The sequence below is a fragment of the Seriola lalandi genome, unplaced genomic scaffold, assembly GCF_002814215.2.
Source record: "Seriola lalandi dorsalis isolate HSWRI2012SDOR001 ecotype SW California unplaced genomic scaffold, Sedor1 jcf7180002054584, whole genome shotgun sequence".
NCBI lineage: Eukaryota > Metazoa > Chordata > Actinopteri > Carangiformes > Carangidae > Seriola > Seriola lalandi.
The window spans coordinates 1801106-1818695 of record NW_019525137.1 but is presented as its reverse complement, the minus strand read 5'-3'; the positions used below and the strand labels follow the sequence as shown (position 1 = coordinate 1818695).

At 39.2% G+C, this 17590-nt stretch overlaps 1 protein-coding gene across 1 annotated transcript; it reads right to left on the bottom strand.

The window, feature by feature from the left end:
- Window positions 1-5: 5 nt before the first annotated feature.
- Window positions 6-16155, bottom strand: mkrn1 (makorin, ring finger protein, 1; the record flags this gene model as incomplete). Its single annotated transcript, XM_023418769.2, has 8 exons — window positions 16010-16155; window positions 15223-15354; window positions 7357-7538; window positions 5696-5919; window positions 4429-4643; window positions 3002-3112; window positions 2427-2571; window positions 6-212 (listed from the first exon to the last, which is right to left on the bottom strand). Coding segments are annotated over exons 1-8 (1290 nt in total), but the record flags the coding sequence as incomplete, so codon positions are not given.
- Between the last annotated feature and the right edge of the window lie 1435 nt (window positions 16156-17590).

The window sequence follows — 17590 nt, the reverse complement described above, 5'->3', positions numbered from 1 at the left end:
TATAGGTAAATTTCATAGAAATCATCCAGCTCCTCGTGAAACAAGTCCCACTCATCCTCTGAGTCTGTCACCTCGTCGTCGGTTCCTGCGGCGAGCAGCATGAGGAGCATCTCGCTCAGCTCAAACGTCACCATCTCCTCATCCTCGTTGTCGAAGGAGTCGGTGCTTTCCCTCTCGTCGTAGATGTCCCACAGCGGCGTTCGCCTCGGGTTCTGAGGGGGGAAAGTCAGACGTGTGGACAATTTATACTTGGTGAGTCAGACTCGTGAGATAAATTTACATTCCACTGTACAGTACCTGTTTCCTGCCTGCGAAGAAGGAAAAGGGGGAAAAATGTAAATAACCTAACCCTAACATTTATTTATTTTCTGTAATTCTTTAGATTTTTCTCTCCATCTCAATAAATCCAAATATACAAGTCATATATCTGAATCTATAGCAATAACAAAAAGCTGTCAGTCGTTCTCTGCAGCAGTGTATGCCATCATGTTACATTATCTTATGGCGTGTTATGTGTCGTTATGTTATCACTTTCTTTGTCTTCATCTTGATTCACCAAATAAAAATAACAAGAAAAAACATTTCATTTCCTGATCATTTTGACTTCCAATCTCAGAATCTCACAATCTTGATTTGAAAAGTAAAAACTTACACAGAAAGTCAAACTCTTACTGAGCTAAATCACTCAACAATTTAACTTAGTATCTGATAATCTTGTAATCTTGATTAAGTATCTCAATATTTATGACGTAAATCAAAATCGTTAATTCTGACACTTTTAATCAGTGTTTCCTCCCTGTCAGAGGTGGCTTCTTTATCTACACTAGGAGAAGAAATCATCATCAAAACATCAACTGACATTATACGATACAAATTATAAAATGAAGTATAATGTTTATGAAAGACTGAATTCACACAGGCTTGATTTAATGAGGGGAGACATCACGGTCTGATTTGCATCACAGATCTGTTCAATATTTCTCACTGAAGTATGCACTGGTGTGAATATTTTCCATTTCATTTATTATTAACAGATTTAACAGACAGAAACACCAGTGAGCGACAAGACAGACAGAAACCTCCTGTAATCATTTACAATCTGGACTCCTCTGGACCAGTTCTGTTGACTTTTGAAGTGAAGCAATGTGTTTATATGAATAAAATATAGAATTTGTCCAGAGCTGCCCAAACTGTCTCATGCTGTAACTAAAACTCAATGATTCTTACAAAGGTTTCAGTGAAAACAAAGGAGGAGATGTGGTTAATTAAACAGCCCATCACATAAACAGACACGTCACTGTTCACCAAAGTTACAATAAACAAGATCCTGTTCTTATGAGGATGAGTCATCATTAGAACATGACATGAAAAAACAAGCTGCTGATCGTGTACAAGGTAATAAACACAAATACAATTGTAATGTAATTGTAAATAAATGTAATTTAAAATTTCAACCATAAAGCCTGCGACACTACTGCCTTTATATATTTTGACTGCTGATGACTCAGAGAATCAGAGAGGTCATGTTTGAGTCTGCAGCTTGTGGTGAGGTTGTACTGGACAGTAATCTATTATAAGGCAATGGTTGGTCACTGGCGGAGTGAATGAGAGTGAATGACAGACACACACAGTCACATCAGGCTGCACTGTGGTCAGTGCACAGCACTTGGTGATAAAATAGATCTCCATCATGGCAGCAACAGTTACCCACAGAATCACTTTCTCTTTAGCCATTTTGCCAAAAATATAGCACAAGAAAGTTTTTTTTTCCCCCCTTATTTCAAGGTATTGTGAGCTTTAATTCTGAAAAGTTCTGACAGGAAGCTCCAAAGGTTCTGTTGCTTACTTGACAGACCTCTGAAACAGCTGACATGATGTGCGATATGAAAAAAAAAAAAAAAGACCAGTAAATCAGTCAAACGTATATTATGTGACTGTAACATGTGAGTACAAGTAACAAAGTTCATTCTAGTTGAATTTCTATCAGTTTTTCTTAAATTAGCCTTTGATTACGTTCTGACCGTCGTCTAATGGATTAGAAAAAACGTACTTGCCGCCCCCTGTTACAAGGCGATCCCAGTACTCATTTAACATGTTTAACACTCTACAAATACAGAACATTTTAGGGTAGATTTTAAGGTAGTATTTAATGCACAGTTCCATCTGATTTATTTCTGTTCTTCTGGTTACCCTGCACCCTACTGTTATTACATGTTCTACTTCCCACGTCCAGCAGAGGGTGCTCCTATGGAGATAAAGCAAAGCTAATGTCTTTTGACTGTGTTCTCGTGAGTATCTGAACTACTATAGAAAACTTTGGCCATCAGGGAAACGCAGACTGTCACACTCCTGGTAGCACTGGTGTGTTTCTTGCTGGTACTTGTACTTGCTGGTGAGAGGGTTTTAGGAGCGAGTTTTAAAGTTACCCGGTTTCTGCTGTTGGATCCGGTCTGTCTTCTCTGGGGCTGAGCTTCCTCCAGCCGTCCGTCGGGGAAGGCGTGCTTGTAGAAGCAATTCGAGCCAAAAGGGCACGTTCCACGACCCTCGTCAAAGTATCGACACGGTTTACTCCTGGACGATCCAAAAGGGAAACCAGAAAACACAACACCCACAAACACACACGTTAGATCGTCTCAACATAAAACCCAAAAACACACCAGAGGCATCAAGCAACACTAATCTGCTTTTTTTTCCCCCCAACTCTGCCTCCCTCCACTCCCGCACACACATCCACCCACAACAGCTTTCTATTCAAAATCTCTCTGCTCCATCCTGCAGGGAAAATAATGGATTTTTAATAGCTGAGACTCAATTGTTCAGTAAGGCAGCTCTAGAAGACTAGATTTAAAATAAGGCAACAAAAAAGATTGTGTCCCTGTTTCCCACAGCATATCCAAAGCAGTTGGTAGAAATCAGGCCTCAGTGAGGCAGTGATACTCTTATTGTTTACGTATGGATGTGAATCTTCTACAGTCCCATAGTATAGAAATGGTGTGTGTACCCCATGCCGTCCTTGTATTTCTGGATGAGTTTCTGCTTGTCATCCTTGTCTTCCACCCAGTACTCGCTCGGGATGACGAAGTTGGACGTGATTCGACACTCGGGGCAAGACCTGCAGAGAGTCGAAGAACGCTGTGGTCAGGTACAAGCACCGAGAGTCGTTAAGGACGAGCTGTGTAGTCATTAGGCCTCGGCCAGTGTGACATCAGCCCTGTTCACACCTGCCTTAACATGCGTCTCCCCTTGTGATCGGATGAGGAGGGCTTGAGTGAATCATTGCTCTGCTCACAGCTCTAATGAAATAAAGTTTTATCAATTTGAAACAGCACAATATTTTGGGTTCATTATAAACTGTGTTGGGACTACCCAGTCTGTGACAGAGGACATCAGTAGAGTAGTTGGTCATCAGTAACTAAGTACATTTACTTGAGTACTGTACTTAAGTTTATTTTTTCCCAGTATCTATTCTTTACATGAATACTTTTTTGGGGAAACTTATGACTTTTCCTCCAATACACCTAAAGACAAATATTGTAGTTTTGACTCCAGTACATTTCTATGAAGCAGCTTTTAGTCAGAGGAATGAATCTTCTTTTATTTTGAAAATGTGATTGACCATACACTGTGTTCATCACAGGAGAAAAGCAATCACAGCCAACTCCTCCACTGTCAGTCCTGTTGTAATGCTGCATGTTTGAACAGCTCAATTTGAACGACGGCTACTACATAAAGATGAGGCAGAAGATTCTTCAAGTCTATGTATAACATTTTTTAATCAAATAACGTTTGCTGTGTTTAACACAACCGAAATTCATCACTACCGACAGAAATTAGTCGTCCAACTTTAGAAACCACCTCTGAATGTGGTCTGAGTGATCGGATCTCAAATGCTTCCTCAATGTCGGGTGTGTTCACACCAGAACTTAGAGCTGACCACTTGTGATCGGATATTAATACCAGGTCTGAACAGGGCCATCCTGACCATAACATTGCAATAAGAACCCACCCTGTCTTTTCACAATACATTGCTGCTTTATATATAAATAATAATAAAATATAGATTTTATCAGAAAGAAATTCTCTTAAATAACCACACGAGAGAAATGTGTGAGACTTTGAGCTTGATAAATGATGTTCAGAAATGATTTCAAAGCTTGTGACTGTTTATCAACTTCTGTAAATTTGTGAAAACTGGTATAAAAGACATCTGAAGATTCTGAGATAAAAAGGAAGTTTTACCAAAAAACAACTTACTTAGATATTCTCAGGAAAGGGTCTATTATTTATCAACCAGAGCTACAGATTTAGCCTGACAGTGATCGAACCTACAATCTACTGGAGAAACAAGGACATTTCAGTGTCTCATAAACAGATAGAAACTCTCCACAGAAAATCTCCCCTCGCTGTTCAAACCCTAATGTGACTCACTTGATGATTTTGCTCTCAAACTGCTTGGCGCTCCTCCACTTGCGAATGCACTTTAGACAGTAGCAGTGACTGCAGTTGGAGAGGATGCCGAAGCGACGCTCACTTGGGTTGGCCTTCTCAAACACCACCTCCATACACACGCCGCACATCATGTCCTTGCTGCGTTGGATGGCGAATGAAATCTCCATGTCTTTCTCGTGGGCCTCGATGCACGCCTGGGAGAGAGGGAACGGTTAAATCATCAAACCACAACCTTGTCTTCATTCGGCCGCGGTACTCGGATGCTTCAATAAACATCTCACAGACGCAACTGTGTTCTGTGCTCGGGCTGTGTTCAGATGACAGAAGCACTTCATTAGAAAACACAGCCTCCTCTTTCATTCAAATTAGACCATTATACCGACGCAGCTGTGGCGCTCGTTCGGCAAAAAACCTGAACCGGGCTCAAGTTTTGCTGCAAATCAATGTCAATCAGGAAATCACTGTGTCAGCCAATCAAACGCGTGTTAACAGCAGTAGATGACTTGATTTTTAACCACCAAAATCTGATCAGTTCATCCTTGAACCGAACCAAACAGAACCTTGAATTCAAAACTGAGGTATGCATTGTAATGTGCCTTTTTTTTTTTTTTTATGTACACCCCTACTCCTGCACCTTTTTTTACTGTACGTTACTGTGATGTGTCCAAGTGCTAGTGTTGCTGCGCTGCTTTCCTTAACGATACCCTATAAGTGCTGAGCTGAGAGCTGGTGAAAGTGACTCTGAGATCTGATGCCTGGATTGTCAAAATACACAAATTCACTGAGCTCCAGTGCTAACACAATACAAAACAGTCAGGCAGCAGATTTTTGATTTGCGAACCTGTGTCTGGACTCGGAGGTGATTTGTGAGAGAAGCAGCTCAGCTCTGTGACACCACTGTACAACAGTGAGTGTTTCTGTAGTTCAAACAGCAGAGTGAGGAGGCTGATCCCTTCATGTCAACTGAAGGAGTCGCTGGCTCTTCAAAATGCAGCTGCCTTACAGAAAAGGTTGCCACGACAACAAGTCTGAAGTCACCTGTTAACTCAGTTTGGCAACAGTAGCTATGAAATCTAGATATTCCACAGATTCCAAAAAAAGGCAGAGGAATGAAAACACTGAAAACAATATAAGTGACAGGTATGAAGGTATTCTGTGTGAGACTGTAATCCTCCTCTAGCGATTCCACTGTGCTGCTGGACATACTTCATGTGGATCACCAGCAGGTTGTGTCTGTAACCATTACCTTAGTGTGCTCAGAGCGCTGGTTGTTGTCAGTGGGGTGGAGCACCTGAAGGCCGCACATATCACACACGTCGCCGTGGAGATAGGCACAGTTGATTCCGTAGCGGCACTCACCGACGGCGGCATACGGACAGAGCTGCTTCCTCAGCTGTTTGTTGTCTGGCGCCGGGTCACTGTCGAACTCCTCGATGAGTGGGACGGAGCTCTCCACCTTCGCTTGCTCGGCTGGACGCAGGAAGCCCGTCATTACAGAGACACAAACATTTATTCGTTAAGTTCATCAGCAAACAATAATGCTCACATGCTTTTCCCCCCATCCAGTGAGGAGAATCTGATCTGAGGACACACCTTCCCTTTCGCCTGCGCTCAACTTGTATTTACCGGACAGGCCTCAAAATGCAACTTCACCAACCTTTAAACTTTAACTTGGAGGTGAAGTCATGATCCCAGTTACATTTTCAGACAGTGAAAGATGCATGACATCATAAAAGTGTCATGTGTGCCTCAGGTTCAGTTGACTTGTTTCAGACCACAGAAAGAAAAAAAAAAAAAAAAAAAAAAGATATATTATTATATTTACACTCACTTATTAGAAACAAACCAAGGTGTTAGAGACAAACCGAGTCTTTTTCAGGTGGTCCTGGTCTGAGTTTTTTTTTAAATCCATTTTCACACAAGCTTAAATGAACTCAGCCAGATAGACAAACATACAGGAGGTTGTTTGAATTGCACCAAAGAAAGCTCCTTGGGTGCAAATCCACCTCCAGCCCAAATATCGTGAGATACGATATTACTGCTGGGGTGGGGTGGTTATAATATAATTGTATTATTGTATTTTATGTTTCATGTATAAATGATGCTACCACTAAACATCAGTTGAAAGTTGTAATTGTCACATGCTGAGGTTCAAAGTTAAGATGGAACATTAAGGCCACATTGAGGAAAAAAACTTTTTTATTCCGAGAATAAAGTAATAATATTTAAAGAAAAAAAAGTCCTAATATTATGAGAATAAAGTGGTAATTTCATGTTGTGTGTTGCTTCAGAGGGGGAATATCAGAAGCTTCAAAATGAGTAACATGCAGCGTCCTGTGAAGTTTTACTTTAGCAGAGGTTTCACAAATAAGGAGATACTTCAACTTTGCCAGTTACTGTCCACTCACCTGTTTGATTGGTTGTTGTAATATTCTTAAAAATTATATTTTTTCTATTGAAATTTTACATGTTTAATTCTTGTAATATTACAACTTCTTTTCTTGAAATATTATGATTATATTCTTAAAATCACAACTTTATTCTCAAACTTTCCATTTTTTTCCCCTCAATGTGGCCCCAATACAGCGTCGTACAATGTACAGTAAGCAGAGCGGTGAAATAAGGGTCAGACTCATCAGCCTCTGCAAATCTGCCAAAAAAAATAAAATAAATAATGATCCAATGAAAAACATAGGCTGCATATGATGGGAAATACTCAATATGGAATATTGGCTAGAATATCACCCGTCCATAGAGGACATACTGTCTTAACCTGGTTAAATCAAATCATAAAGCATCAACAAAACGACCATCCCTTTGTAAAAGATGGTGAAAGTTTGAATCTAGGATTATGTTAAAATGTGAGTATCAATATCAAACGTTATGTAATCAATGCTGGTCGCTCACCGCGTCCACAGTATGGCTGTCCTGGAACAAACTCAGCAGCGTTGACCCAGTCTTGCGCCCCAGGGACAGGTGTTGGCCCACTGGGTTCTGGGTCAGATGGGCCGGCCAGCGAGGCGGAGGGCAGCGGCAGCATCTGGGGGGCTGGCAGCTCCTCGTTTTTTGCTGGTTTACAGTGTTCAAACCTGAAGAGTCACACAGGACCAGGAGACAAATGATCTACGCCCCCACAACAATAATACAATGACGTTACAACCGTTACAGCAATGAGCAGGGACATATAGGGCAGAAAGAGAGGAGCTTGATTACAAAGAGCAAAACCAAAGTTGATTTTAAAGCTCTAAATATGTAAATGATTGTAAAACCCTGCTACTGAAGCTAAACCTACAAGGGTGCATGAAACAAATTTCTCCCATTCCAAAAGTACATCAATAAAAGGTTCATAATTTGCCAAATTAAGTATAAAAGGTTTTTCAGCACTAAAACACTTCAACAAAATCCATTTTGAAATATTTAATATTGAAAATATTGAAATATATACTGTGGATTCCTAATGTACATGCGTAGTAATTGTGAACTAGTGTGGCATATGGGACAGTACTGCTGTATATCTGCCACTCATAAGTAGGAAAATCATTATGCGTTATTATTGTTCCATTAAAGCAAATAATTACATCCAATAAAGCAGAGCCTTGGCTGAGGACACCACTCAAAACCTGGTTCTGCCTTTTCTTTCATCTCTCCATGTCCTTGCCTCTTTACATGAGAACCCTGTGGTATCATTTATCTTTAAGCTATTCCAATGGTTTTTGTAGCTTTATCAATAAAGGAAATAGTGAATGAAACACGACCCATTAAGACTACACATTAACTTTCAATCATTTCCAAGCTGCTGCTAAAATCCTGATTTTATAACTGTGACGTTGTCTGACAACATCACTAAACACATAAATTAAAGCCAGAACATAGAAACTGTCAATTCATTTTGAGAGAGCAACAACCGACAATGAAACTTTATGACTCAGCCCGTCGAGCAGGGGTGTAACTTCATGACTCAGTCACATGGTGTTCAGTTGAGAAAAGGTGTAACTTGATCACTCGCTCAGCAGTGTGGACGTAGCTAGACTAAGTTTTCATTTTTAAAACAAAAACGATTTCTGTCCAGACGAGTGTTTTAGCTCCATATCAGAGTGTTACTACTCCTTCTGTAGTAACACACCTTAAAACGCATATCACATGACCATTCATGTACACTGGGCATGCACTACACCATTTTGCATTGGCTTAAAGAAATGCAAACAAGGCAGAGCGTTTTTATTCCTCCATGCTAACAACACTCAAAGCTGGAAGAATATTGTTTTCAGGTTGTCCGTCCATCAGTCCCATCCTCGTGGACACGCTACCTCAGTAATTCCTTGAAGGGACTTCTTCAAAATTTGGTAAAAAAACATTCACCTGGACTCAAGGATGAACCAATTAGATTTTAGTGGTCAATGGTCAAAATCATGGTGACCTCACAAAACACGTTTTAACCATTACTCAAGACTTCACAAAGCAATTATCTTAAAATTTCACACAAACAGTTAATACTACTTTAGGCTTTTACCTCAAATGACAAGAGACTAAGAGCAAAAGAGAAACAAATCACATACACATCATATACTTGTCATTTTTACATAATACATCTCTATAACTGTTTTTGTTTTTGTTGTCATCTGCATATCTGTCCGTTATGTCCTAAGTGTCCTTCATGTCTCACTTGTTCTTGTTATGTTATCTAACCAATAAAAACGAAACTAGAATCACCTCCTGGTGGTTGACTGCCTCCTCCACTCAGACTTGTTTCAGGTCACATCCCCGTTTATCCGGAGTCATAGAAAATATGAACCATTTGTGTGAAATTTTCTCATAACTGCTGTGTGAAGTCCTGACTACCAAAATCTCATCAGTACGTCTTTGAGTCTAAGTGGACTTAAAAGAAATTTAAGGCGTTACTGAGATATCACATTCACAAGGCCAAAACCGTGTTTTGTGATGTCACCACGACTTTGAACTTTGACCTTGCCCACCAAATTTCAATCAGTTCATTCTTTGATTCTAGTGAATGTTTATGCCATATTTGAAGAAGTTCCATCAAGGTGTTATTGAGATAATGTGTCCATGAGAATCGGTTGGATGGACAACCTGAAAACAATACGCTCTGACTGTCGCTGGTGCAGAGGCATAAAAAGTGCAATAAAAGCTTTCCAACAAGTGTTATGAATCTCTCTAAAATCAAATATGGACAGGTAACGACCCCAAACATCTAAAAGTCAGGACAAAATATTAACGAATCAGTGGCGAGGATGCCGAGGATGCTAGCAGCTCTGTCCTGAACAAATAGCTCTGCTGCTGTTACAGCTACAAAGAGAAGCCGAAAGCTCCTCCTCCTGCAGGTTTACAACTCCTATCTTTCCTAAATGTTCATCCTCTCTGAACTGGTCTGTATTCTCAGTAAAAAACTGATTCAAATCGCCATCAGAGTAAAACACCATAGATCAGCTACTGCACCTGTACAATGTTTATGCCAGTGGTCTTGTACCTTTACACTGGAATGAGTCTACAGACACAGAGGACAAAGACAACAAGATACTACAATGAGTTTAACCTTCAGTAAGCTCAGTTTGTACCGACCAGGACAGTTTTTAGTTTGATAAGGCCTCAGTCAAAGACAGGACCCAAACTGATCTTCTCAGTGAGGATCACGAGAATGAATATTCTGGTTCTTCTTCTCCTGTAAATAACAAGCATGTAAGTGGAATGTAAACTGGCATTTCCCGTGCTGGGCTGTTTCTAAGTATAGGTTGACACAGAGTGTGGTGTTATATCATGTTATAGAGACAAGAACAGATAATGATAAAACAGTCAGTATATGGGACTTCAACAATACAAAGTAGTGAAGCTAATCCAGATTACTTATCAACATGTTTACACGCGTACATGTTACTCAGGGCCTTATTTCATGTGCTTTGTTCCAGCATTCTGCTGTGATCACATGCTCTATTTTGAATGAAAAATTAAGGCTTCATGGGAAAATCATAATTTTGTAATGTGTAAATCACAGTCAAGGAGCTTTATTTATGATCTACATGCTATGTTTTTCCTGTTGAGATAAAGTGTTTTTTTGGGACCCTCATAAAAAGGTCTCAGATCATCAGTTTCAGAAAGAAATGATCGAATACACAAACACCCATTTCATGCTGTGACTGGCCAAATGTGCGGAGTTGAGGGAGGAGCCAGGCACTGTACTACTGTCTCTAGCTCCCTTTTTTCACAACTTGTTACACAACTACAGTATTCCTGCTACTTTTAATGTGAACAACTGAGTGCAAGAATATGAATTTTTTACTGGAGAGACTGTCTGAAAATATGCACATTATCCCTCTTTGTAATGATATTGCGTCTTCCCTGTCTCTATTATATATTTGTTTTGTTTTTTTAATGTGGCCTTCTGGAACAACTATAGAACATTTGATTTCCAAAGTAGTTGGATGGCATGTCTTAAGACAGGGGTCTCCAACACGTGGCTTTTCGGGGCTATCTACTGTTGACTATAGGGGTAACTTGACCCCATTTTTCATTTGAATCACGCTGACTGTTGTATTAGTGCAAAAAAAACAGTAGTCTGATCTCTAAAAATGCAAATACCACATACAAACTTAAATGGAAGTTTATCTCTATACTATACTCAGTGGTGAGATGGCAGATATCCTATAACAACACAACAAAAATACATATGCTACACTGTGAATACTGTTCATTTTCATGCACTGTAGATTCAGAGGTTAGGCCACAATAATTATCATGAAGACTACACTTTACTTAAAAGTAGGAAAATATGTTCATGCTCGCACATGCAAAAACAATGACATGTACATATATGGCTCCTACTCATTAAGCTCCACCAACACACATAAACACACACACGCAGTCCAGATCACAAACCTACATATAGCAAGAATAAAATTCACTAGCTAACCAGCTTGACATTATATGTTATTGATATGTTATTGTTTAGACAACCGACGTTAGTTGGTAGTCAGTGAACGTAACTGGTTAGTAACCACATTAATTAGCTGCCATGTTGCATTTGAGGACACAGCAACTATGATTCTGTTTGGAGTAATACAGAATTAATATTAACAGGGGGGTTAGGGTCTGGGGGATGGGAGGGATTATGAGTCCAGAAGGGGTCTGGTTGGTACAGGATCTCCACTGCACAGCAAGCTCTCTCCATCTGATCCGCTTACTAAAAACATTTCATCTGTTATCCTGAAATATCACCGTAGCCTTTATAGCACCATCATGTTGTATTTTGTGATGATTTTGGTGATACCAGTCATCAACAAAGGCTGAAAAAATACATAGTAAACACAGGGGAGGTTCTGAGTTTGTATTCAGTGATGACAGGAAACTTTGAATCAAAGCCTATCTCCAATATAAGCCTGCTTCAAATAAAGGTCTGGTTCAGTGATGTAGTTTGTCATGTGGTGTTTGTCCGACTTCTCACATTTAAATGAACATAAGAAAATGATCGTATGAGAAGTGAGAAGTGCTAAAATGTAACTATCCTGCTAATACAGATAAAGCAGAACCAGTGTAATGTAACAATGAGATCACATTGAGGTCTGAATTAAAATCATTATGATGTCAAAATAAAATAATTTAAAATATATTTTATAAGGTCATATTAAATATATATTTTTGTACATTATTATAATATGATTAATGGAACAGCCCTGATGAGAGAAGACCCTCAGCTGTCATCATGGAAGTGTCTGTGAGAGTGACCTCATTATCAAAACAAAATAAGTCAACTCCAGTGTTTCCGCTACATACAGAAATTAAAAGGGTGCCTAAATGTCATGAAGTCACAAGACACTGTAGAGGCCTTTTACTTTGAAACTACAGATACAGGAAGTGAAGACATGTGGTGACACCCACCCGCGGTGAGAGAGAGAGGGAGAGAAAGAACAGAAAAACAAAAGAGAAGGGAGAGAAAGGTAGATTAACGAGTTCACATTAAGCTAGATAGATTTTAAACCTACCAGGTATTTTAAAAACAACCTCCATAGTCGGAGAGGCCATCATGTAAAAACTTCTACTAAATTCATTAGACCCTGCAAAAACCCTATAGCTCTACTCCAAAGTTTGACCCTCTGAGCTAAATTTCCTTATTTGCTAAAAGCTAAAGCGTCTTAGTAATATAAACAGTCAAAATAGCTTTTAAAAAGTGTGTTTTTCAGTTACCAAGCTACATTAAGCAAGATCTGTGCCATTAAGTTTTTTTTAGACAGGACCACATATAATTGATATAAATATAAAATATAATATAATTGATTCATTAAATATAATTGATATTAACATTAGGAAACAACTTCACTCTTCAGTAAATTAATACTACACAGTTGGAGGAAAGTGAAAACCAGTGGAGATATTAATAATTGAAACGTAAAGACTCAAAAAATGTATTATTATTAACTTGATTGTAACTGTAAATCAATCAGCAACAAACAATCTAAACCAACACATGTTGGTAAATTATCCTTTGGGTTTCTCGGACGTTCAGTAAAGATTTCAACTCAATCCAGTGAAAAATAAACGTTTGGTGAGTCTTAGAATAAATTTACATACACACAGATGCAAGGAAATTTATCCAAATGTCAAAAATTTGTAACTAAAAAAGTATTTGGAGTGAGTATAATGGAGGTTATATATGAATGTTTAAAAAAAAAAAAAAACATGACATGGAACTGGAAGGACCGAGGTGAGTTGGTATGAATTACCCTAAAATAAAGCATTACTAACAGACTATGACAGCCTGTGCACGCAGACGTACAAAAGGAAGACCCGGCCTATCTTTCCTCCTGCGTCCTCCATAATGGTAAGCACCATCACAACACACACGGTTAACCAGTCTGTTCCCAGGAATCCATTGGAGCACTGGAAAAGCAGGGAGGGAAATGAGGGAGGAGGGCTGCTGGAGTTACGCATAAATAAATGAGAGAGGAGGGTGCTGCAGTGGAGTGAACCTGGGGAACCCAGCAACAGCACGGGGGGAGGAGGGGAGGAGAGTGGGGGCTCTCAGAAAGAGAACAGGAGGGAAACAGAGAATGTTATGCAATTGCCATGCAGGCTGCAGTGCACTCTGTCTGGCCCTGGGGGCTGCAGGAGAGAGAGAGAAAGGGAGAGCGACACCGAGACAGAGTGAGAAGGCGAGACAGAGCCCGTCACAATAGATAGAGCTCAGGGAATTCAACCATAATAAGCCCCCACAGCGAGAGCTTTTCTATGGACTCGTAATACAGGGTGCACAGCCCCATGGGGGTCACAGAAATAATGAGGACACCTTCCTCACTCAAGCTCCATCACTATAATGGAGGAATGTGACTTATCAACAGAACAACAACAGCAGCTTTGTGCTATATACACTTATCCAAAGGCTTCTACAGGCAACAGGCCAACTATTCAAGAAAAATGATCAAGTATGTGAGTATCTAATACATCCCCGTAGCTGATGGGGTGGTCCTACGAATGCCTTGGTAACTATGGGGATGCTCCTGAAGCCAGACATGGAGCAGACACTGTCTGTACAAGCAGGCTGCTGCTGTCTGGGTACACTCACACTTAACAACACACTGGGAACCTAATTAGTTTCTCAGAGGACCATACCACTGCATGTTTGAGCCCACTTACTACAAATATACACTGATGACTATATTCAAAGCATGCCGCAGTGTTCTAGATTTTACTCTCTCACTCTTTGATAATGCAGTTTAGACTTTTCAAGCCAGTCTGCGCACATGTAACGATGACATAACTGACACATTAAATAACACAGAGCTAGATCAGCCAATAAAAGATAATAAATAAAAAAATTCATCCAAATACTTTACTTTAATTTCTTTTAATTTACGTTCCAAATGACAAACAAATGACAGAAAAATGTAATTAGAAACAAAATGTTCTCTGGACCATCTTTCATCATTTATAGATCTGATGAAATTGAACGTATTGTTCTTTGAAAACTTGGAAGCTTAGAAGTTAGAATAACCAACTGTTGTGCTCATTGTGTATGCATTTAGATGATTTAGAAAAAAAAAATGTGTATCTGAAATTGACAGTGGGACATCATGCAACTAATTTCCAAATCGTATTTAAAAAACCTGCAACCGACCACATGTGCCACCCTGATCATTCAATGAATGGAAACCGAACCAAGTCAAAAATATTAAATACTACAACATGTGTGCGCAAAAGAATATCCATCCATTCACTTGAAGGTCACAGAGGCAATAATCAGTCAAACTGCCATGTATGTATTGCAACTATTGTCCATTCCATCTCAACAAAGGCCTATGGTGAGACCGCCAGGAGGAAGTTTACGCTGGCAGTCATGTTGAACACACACTAGCTCTACAAACACTCTAGATGTTTCATAATACATGATTTTTTCCAGCAGAGCAATACTGTAACACCACAGATGAGTGAGTCTAGTTCCTTGAACCTACACAGGGTCTCCCACAGACACAGACCAACAACATGTTGACATTAGAAAACACCAGTCTCAGGTGTCAGATCCACTTGAGGAACAAACTGCAACACTTCTGAGAAGCCCTGCCAGCAAAGCTGCTGTGCTGTCATTTGGCTGAGACCAAGGCCAGTTTTAGAAAGGAAGTTATTATGTAGCTCAACTGACAACTGGGAGCACTTTTTCGGACTGTGGCAGCTGACTTTGAACATGCCACTTGAGTACAGACATCCAAGCCTTTTCTCTTTCTATTTTTTTTTTTCCATTTATAACAACGTGGATTTTAGTTTTGTCTTTACCTGCAACGGTCCCCAAACACACAGTTTCCCTTCTGAAAGAACTTGCAAATCATGGCCGCAGGTTTGCTGTTGGTCAGATCGTGGGAATATCGACAGTTGTCTCCTTCTTTACAAAGTCCATGCATGAAATATCTGAAAATACAAAATAAGAGTAAATTTGTCATTTTCAAATCTGCATGTCAAACTCAACCGTGACAGTTTAAAAAACATTGAACAAAGCAAAGCAAAAGTGTGTAAATGCCGTGTTTCACTTTCACACTAGTAACGCAGTCAAGCTAATCTTAGCACGGTCCAAACAAACAAAGCGTCTCATAACGTCAGTTAATGTAGTCTGGATGTGGCGATTAGCATGTGCTATGACTATTATGAAGTTTAAATTCGCTGGTTTTCAGATTGATTAATGTTAGTTTCAAAGTAAAAGTGTAGCTGCTGAGTGTCTCTGAGCAGCTAATTCACATTTACATAAAATATTTTATCACTGTGTTGTATGACAGCTGTTTTACCTAGTCTAATGTTGTTGTCTGGCGTTAATGCTAGCCGTGTGAATTATTCAAAACGTTGCTAGTAACCTGGCGGCTATCCTCCAACTGCACCCTCGTATGTGACCATAACACAGAAAACATAACACCACAGTAGTCCAACGTTAGTACAGCTAGCTAGCCAACAACAGCTGAGTCGAGCCTTAGAAGACGCTGTTGTCAGTCGCCCTCCGGCCTGGTGTCAAAACAGCAGTGGTAGACGATGTAATCATCTTAAATATTTTTGATAATCGCTTGTCTTTTCTTACCTGCAGGTTACGTGTTTGGTCCAACCTCCTATTACTCCTGAAGCCGCCGTAGACGCTGCTGCTGCCTCCGCCATAGCTGTTTATGTTGAGAGGCTACAGCCGGATGTTCCGGACAGCTCCGGTCCAGCTCGGCCTCTTTCGTATTTGTACGATTCAAGTCGGAGTTTGCCGAAAACCTAACTCCTTGTGTCATCAGCGACCGGGCAACATTGCTACACTCACCTGTTATTCATTTATGCACAACAGCTGTATAAGCCGGTGTTCTTTCAGCTTCGTTACATAAAGTAAATTAATTTAAATCCAGACGTTGTTTTTGTTTAAAATATCAATTTACTTCTAAATTGTGTAGTATTGTGTGATCTTTTCCTCCCACTGTAAAAATAAATAAAATAATAATAATCAAGTTTCAACCAAATGCTTTTTTGAAAGATTTAAATTATCAAAAAAACAAACAGATTTTTACACTTTTTGCAATCCTAAGTAACTTGTAGAAATAGGGGAGACTGGGGACCATTGCAACAGTTTCACTTTCTCTTAGTTACTCAGATTATTTGGACTAGACCAACAAAACTTAAACTTACATCTGCCTGCTAATAACCCATACCATGTAAAAATAATAATATATGACATATCATTCACAACATTTATTTTGAATTAAAGAATTCAGATGTTGCAACTGACCCAAACCCTGGAGACAGTTGCAACTTGGATCAGGAACGGTTGCAACAAATTAAAAATACATATAATTTCAATAATTAACTGTTTGCTCTTTGTTTTAATGACCATGGTTTCGGTTGTGATTTGGCAGCTCAGTTTGGGGAAAGTTACAATAACTTGTTGCAACTGTCTCCACCCTGTCAGCCATGACAGAACATCATGTACTAAACACACTGACCTTGACACATGCTAACCATGTCATTTAGAGGTCAACAAAACAATGATTCAGACTAAGTAAGTTTTAATTAGGTCATTAAAATAATAAATAAATAAAAATTCTACTGTGATCCAGCACTTTTCCATCTCGGGTAACCTTTTCATTTAAACTGGCGGTGCAGTGATATATGTCACAAAGTGGTGGGTTTTATCCATCCTTAATTGTAGAGTATCCTCATTATTTCTGCCTGTGTTATGACTGAGGCCAGGTCAAGACAGCAATATGTCAAACAAGAATTTAAACATGATCTTGGATATTTAGCATAAATAATATCCACAAAACATGTGTGCATATTTATTTCATATTTAGTTTCATGTTGATTGAACCAGTAGATTATATTTCTATTATTTATCACAGAATGATAATCTAGAATAATAACCAATCATTATGTAGGCACACAGTTTCGAAAAAGGTTTAAGCCACTTCGTCACATGATATTGTGGCAAAAAAAAAAAATTCTATTAAAAAATATATTAATAAATACACATACTAGTATACAGTATGAAGGGCTGTGTGCTCTCTTTGGGCCATGTAGCCATATATTTTAGAATAGATTTTGAACCAGTAGATAGCTTCAAAAATCTTTTAAAATATTATTCCTAAGTAAATAAAAAACTCCAAAGTTGATGACCTTCTCCTTGGTCTCG